Source organism: Mustelus asterias, unplaced genomic scaffold (genome assembly GCF_964213995.1).
Source record: "Mustelus asterias unplaced genomic scaffold, sMusAst1.hap1.1 HAP1_SCAFFOLD_63, whole genome shotgun sequence".
In the NCBI taxonomy this organism is placed as follows: Eukaryota; Metazoa; Chordata; class Chondrichthyes; order Carcharhiniformes; family Triakidae; genus Mustelus; species Mustelus asterias.
This window is the reverse complement of record NW_027590128.1, coordinates 825,717-832,009: the sequence shown is the minus strand read 5'-3', so window position 1 is coordinate 832,009 and position 6,293 is coordinate 825,717. Positions and strand designations below refer to the sequence as shown.

The following is a 6,293-nucleotide window of genomic DNA, read 5'->3' as shown; positions in this document are numbered from 1 at the left end:
CGACAGAGCACTACAAGTTCACAACTCCTTGATTAAAATAAGATACAAGATCCTTCATTATAACTTAACCTTTTTTAAGCCAACTTACAAGGACTGATTTTAGAGGCAACATCTTGTCTTTGGTGATTTAAAATCCCAAACACGTTACACCCAAACACCGGCAAAATCTTTGTTCTTTATCTGGGGATAAAATTCTCAGTTATTCCAAATTCCTCCAGGCTATGGTTAATATTTCCACATTTAACTTATTCCCAGAAATCCTCAATTATAAACTAAAATAGGCACAAGTTTCCGGGCAGTCACAGGAATATGGTCAAGATAGTCCAGTCCCACAATGCCTCACATTCAATCTGCAGTCCTTCAATTATAACAGAATATGTGGCTGTATGTAGCTGCCTTGGCCATGGTCAACCCCAACCCCAAGGGTGCCTTCTTGAACTGCTGCAATGCCGGAGGTGCACGTACACCCACAGTGCTGTTAGGAAGGGACTTCCAGCTACACATTCCAGACTTTCACTGGACTGTAGGTGGATACCAGATTGATATATTCCATTCAACCACACCCAAGGTGAGTTATTCCAATTCCTTTATTGTCCAGGACAATATATTCACAATATCTTTAAAATAGAAATTAAACATTCCCATTTGATTTGAGACAGTAACATATTCTGTTAGTTTGTTCTTTATTGTCAATGTCAGGCTGGGGTTGTTCTCCTTGGAGCAAAGGTGGTTGAGGGGAGATTTGATAGAGGTGGACAAGATTCTGACAGGTTTAGATAAGGTGGACAAAAAAAAGCTGTTCCCATTAGCTGAAGGGACAAGGACGAGGGAGACACAGATTTCTTGTTTTGGGTCAGAGATTGAAGAGGCGGGGGGGGGGGGTGTGGGAAGAGATGTGAGGAAGAATATTCTGATGTAGTGAATGGTAATGACCTGAAACTCGCTGCCTACGGGGGTGGAGGAAGTGGAGACAATAAACAATTAAAAAGGAAATTGGATGGGCATTTGGGATGTTCCAAACAGAATGATGAACAAAGAAAATTACAGCACAGAAACAAGCCCTTTGGCCCTCCAAGCCTGCAGCAACCATGCTGCCCGTCTGAACTAAAACCCACTACCTTTCCGGGGACCATATCCCTCTATTGCTATGCTATTCATATATTTGTCAAGACACATCTTAAAAGTCACTATCGTATCTGCTTCCACTACCTTCCCCAGCAACGAGTTCCAGGCACCCACCACCCTCTGTAAAAAAACCTGCCTTGTACATCTCCTTTAAACCTTGCCCCTCGCACCTTAAACCTATGCCCCTAGTAATTGACTCTTCCACCCTGGGAAAAAGCTTCTGACTATCCACTCTGTCCATGCCCCTCATAATCTTGTAGACTTCTATCAGGTCGCCCCCCCCGTCAACCTCTGTCGTTCCACTGAGAACAAACCAAGTTTCTCCAACCTCTCCTCATAGCTAATGCCCTCCACACCAGGCAACATCCTGATAAATATTTTCCGTACCCTCTCCAAAGCCTCCACATCCTTCTGGTAGTGTGGTGACCAGAATTGAACACTAGATTCCAAGTGCGGTCGAACTAAGGTTCTATAAAGCTGCAACATGACTTGCCAATTTTTAAACTCAATGCCCCGGCCGATGAAGGCAAGCATGCCGTATGCCTTCTTGATTATCTTCTCCACCTGCATTGCCACTTTCAATGACCTGTGTACCTGTACACCCAGATCCCTCTGCCTCTCAATACTCTTAAGGGTTCTGCCATTTACTGTATATTTCCCATCTGTATTAGACCTTCCAAAATGCATTACCTCACATTTGTCCGGATTAAACTTCATCTGCCATCTCTCCGCCCAAGTCTCCAACTGATCTATATCCTGCTGTATCCTCTGCCGGTCCCGATCGCTATCCGCAATTCCACCAACCTTTGTGCCGTCCACAAACTTACCAATCAAACCAGTTACATTTTCCTCCAAATCATTTATATATATTACAAGCAGCAAAAGTCCCAGCACTGATCCCTGAGGAACGCCACTTGTCACAGCCCTCCATTCAGAAATGTACCTTTGCACTGCCAACCTCTGTTTTCCTCTGACTAAATATCTCGAAACTTCCTAACACCCTGTCACTCTGTGATCCTTGTGACATTTGAAACCAGGTATTTGCAAAAAGACTCAAAGAGCATCAGCCCACTGGAGGCTGAGACCAGCCAGTCCAGCACAAAGAAACCCCCTGACCCTTCCCATTGACCAACTGTGAGAATGAACAAAATGCAATCCTGGATGCAACTGAGAGCAGAAACAATAACAGCAGAATCCAACCACTGTCATCACTCGTGAACTTGCTGGTGCCTCAGCAGCCGGGATGAAACGCTGAAACCCTTCCCACACACAGAGCAGGTGAATGGCCTCTCCCCAGTGTGAACTCGCTGGTGTCTGTGCAGGTTGGATAACTGAGTGAATCCCTGCCCACACTGAGAGCAGGTGAATGGTTTCTCCCCAGTGTGAACTCACTGGTGTGTCTCAGCAGGCTGGATAACTGAGTGAATCCCTTCCCACACTGAGAGCAGGTGAACGGCCTTTCTCCAGTGTGAACTCGCTGGTGTCTCTGCAGGTGGGATGACAGAGTGAATCCCTTCTCACATTGAGAGCAGGTGAACGGCCTCTCCCCAGTGTGAACTCGCTGATGTCTCTGCAGGTGGGATGACTGAGTGAATCCCTTCCCACACTGAGAGCAGATGAATGGTGGTTTCTCCCCAGTGTGAACTCGCTGGTGTGCCCGCAGGTCGGATGACCGAGTGAATCCCTTCCCACACTGAGAGCAGGTGAACGGCCTCTCCACTGTGTGAACTCGCTGGTGTGTCAGCAGGCTGGATGACCGAGTGAATCCCTCCCCACACTGAGAGCAGGTGAATGGCCTCTCCACTGTGTGAACTCGCTGGTGTGTCCGCAGCTCGGATAACTGAATTAATCCCTTCCCACATAGAGAGCAGGTGAATGGCCTCTCCCCAGTGTGAACTCGCTGGTGTCTCTGCAGGCTGGATAAATGAGTGAATTCCTTCTCACACTGAGAGCAGGTGAATGGCCTCTCCCCAGTGTGAACCCGCTGGTGTCTCTGCAGATAGGATCACTGAGTGAATCCCTCCCCACATTGAGAACAGTTGAATGGCCTCTCTCCAGTGTGAACTCGCTGGTGTGACTGTAGGCGGGATGACCGAGTGAATCCCTCCCCACACTGAGGGCAGGTGAACGGCCTCTCCCCTGTGTGAACTCGCTGGTGTGACTGCAGGCTGGATAAATAAGTGAATTCCTTCTCACACTGAGAGCAAGTGAATGGCCTCTCTCCAGTGTGAACTCGTTGGTGTATCTGCAGGCTGGATAACCGAGTGAATCCCTTCCCACACTGAGAGCAGGTGAAGGGCCTCTCCCCATTGTGAACTTGCTGGTGTCTCTGCAGGTGGGATGACTGAGTGAATCCCTCCCCACACTGAGAGCAGGTGAACGGCCTCTCCCCAGTGTGGCTGCGCCGATGAGCTTCCAGCTCTGATGGGGTTCCGTATCCCTTCCCACAGTCCGCACATTTCCATGGTTTCGCCATGGTGCTGGTGTCCTTGCCTCTCTCTTGAGTGGACAATTAGTTGAAACTTCATCCACACACAGAACAAGATTACAGTCTCCACCCGCTGTGAATGGTGTGATATTTGTTCAGGCTGTGTAACTGGTTAAAGCTCTTTAGTCAGTGCATTGGAACACACTCACTCAAGTGTGGCAGTGTGTTGATGCTTTTTCACTCTCACTGACATTTCAAATCTTTTCAAATCGACAGACTGGACAATCATTTCTCCTTCTGGATTCAAAGTCCGATGACAAGGGATATGACTGTCACGTCGAAACGTGACGTTTGAGATTTCGGCCTGTGATTCCTCTTTCAATATCCTGTAAAATGAGTTTACAAAAGTCATCAGTGTCAGTACAGGATAGAAATTCAGAACAGACAATTTCTATGGAACATTCTTTCCTCTCTCATTCAGAGGGTGGGTTCTCCCCCGCATATGCACAGCTTCCCCCTCCCTTAGACATTTTGCAGTCCCGGGCCAGGGGGAGGGGGAGATCACCGAGCGGCTTCTCGCTCTGGCCGGAGCCGCCAGTCGGTTGCCTGGAAACCTTGGCTCGATGTGGTGCAGGGGGAGGGGAACAATGGGTGGGGGCGGGGCTCCTGGGTCCGCGCGCCCGGGCCTGCTCACTGGAACCCAGAGACGTCACCGCGGAGCAGAGTGATTCCTATTGGCTGATTCAGGTAGGGCTCTATCGTGGCATCACAATGCGGAAGTTGTCCAATGAGCTTCAGAGTGAAACTTTGCTCTCCGATCACATTCCATTGTGACGTCACACCCTCGTGACGTCACACCCTCACCCAGTCCATTGTGACGTCACACCCTCACCCATTGCATTGTGATGTCACACCCTCACTCATTCCATTGTGACGTCAGGGCTTCACTCTCCGATCACAACCTCTGCCGGCCTCCCACATGCAGCCTCAATGGCGGCAGTCAGCCCGGGTCTAACACTACAAGCTGCCGCTCCATTTGGTACAAAGGGGGGGACCGGGAAGTTCATTTCCGGGGTTTGGGGTTGAACAACATGTTTACAAAGTCTCTCCACCCACCCGCCACATTTATCATTCCCCGCACGCCGCCCTCTACCTCGTAATGATCTCGCTTCCAAACTAAAACCGGCCGTCCGTCGCCATTACCCGCACTGCGCATGCTTCAGGTCCCGCCCCTCATTCACTCCGATTGGCTGGAGGACCAGCCGCTCCCGCTCGGTCCCCCAGCCCCGCCCCCTCTTCCTATTGGTCCGGAGCTGCCGTCAATCAGTCCCCGGGCATTGTGATGTGGAGCATGCGCAGTGTCAGTGCTGTCCTTGGCGCTTGTTTGTCCCGGAGTAGCGGAGTCAGCGTCAGGCGGTGGCTGGGAGGATTTGGAAACACTTTGTGGATCCGCAAACCCTTCAGAATCATTGTCAGCTCCCTGGTTTGCAGCTGCGGGGCTTCTCCCTCCCTCCCTCCCGGGAACAGGCCCAGGTTAACGGCCCCATCCTGGCTCAGCCACTGGAGGATGGTTCACATCAGAGGATGGGGGAGGGGGACAATAAATAAGAGGTTACACTTTGGCCTCAAATCAATGAGGACTCTGATCTCTGGGAAGGAAGGAAACCCTGGGAGGTGGGCGGGGAGGATTCACAAACACCCTCTGGAGGCCCCAACACCCCCAATAAGACCCATTGGTTTTATTGTCAGTCTGCAGACAGGAGCTGGAGAACTGAACCCAGTAAGAAGTCTCACAACACCAGGTTAAAGTCCAACAGGTTTATTTGGTAGCAAAAGCCACTCGCTTTCGGATCACTGCTCCTTCGTCAGGTGAGTGGGACTTGTGTTCATAAACGGGGCATATATATTGACACAAACTCAATTTACAAGATCATGGTTGGAATGCGAGTCTTTACAGGTAATCAAGTCTTAAAGGTACAGACAATGTGAGTGGAGAGAGGGTTAAGCACAGGTTAAAGAGATATGTATTGTCTCCAGCCAGGACAGTTGGTGAGATTTCCACATCAAGAACTGAACCCAGACAGAGGAGAGGGAGGGAGAAAACTGGGAGTGGAGGGAAGAAATGGTGGAGATGGTGAGATGGGTTTGGATTTCAGCCCAGGGGAGGAGGGAGAGTGTGTGGGACGGGGATTTATAGATTTGGGGGAACAAGAGAGGAAAATATGTTCCAGAGAAACTATGAATTGTCTGTTCAGAATTTCTATCCTGCACTGACAGTGATGGTATTTGTAAACTGTTTTTGCAGGGTATTATGAAGCAGGATTTACAGATGTGAAACTCAAACCAAACTTCACATCAAGATCTGTTTCAGTGATTTGATTAATCAGAAACTGAATATCGTCAGCCTTTGTCTCCAGAAGGAGAAATGTTCATTCTGTCTGCGGGCAAAGATTTCAAACATCAGTGTGACTGAAAAAGCACCTACACACAAACACACCTGAGAGTTTCCAATGTGCTGAATGTGGAAAGTGGTTTAAAAAGTCTGAAAAATAATCACATCATTCTCAGTGAGTAGTGACCCGACACATATTCTGTGTAAACGTGGCTTCAACTCATCATCCAACCTGGAGTCACATGAGGATACCCGCTCCACAGAGAAACCACTGAAATGTGGTGACTGTGGGAGGGGATTCAATTACCCGTCCGAATTGGATATTCATCGTCGCATTCACACTGGTGA

At 49.2% G+C, this 6,293-nt stretch overlaps 2 protein-coding genes across 2 annotated transcripts in view; both read right to left on the bottom strand.

The window, feature by feature from the left end:
- Positions 1-6,293, bottom strand: part of LOC144483360 (uncharacterized) — a 461,390-nt gene that overhangs the window by 273,894 nt on the left and 181,203 nt on the right. The window lies entirely within an intron of this gene.
- LOC144483355 (uncharacterized) overlaps positions 1-6,293 on the bottom strand; it is an 87,624-nt gene that overhangs the window by 73,194 nt on the left and 8,137 nt on the right. The window contains exons 3-4 of the mRNA XM_078202072.1: positions 2,544-2,941; positions 12-27 (exon numbers count right to left, since the gene is read on the bottom strand). Of these exons, the coding sequence (XP_078058198.1) occupies positions 12-27; positions 2,544-2,941 (414 nt within the window). The remainder of the gene's footprint in view (positions 1-11; positions 28-2,543; positions 2,942-6,293) is intronic.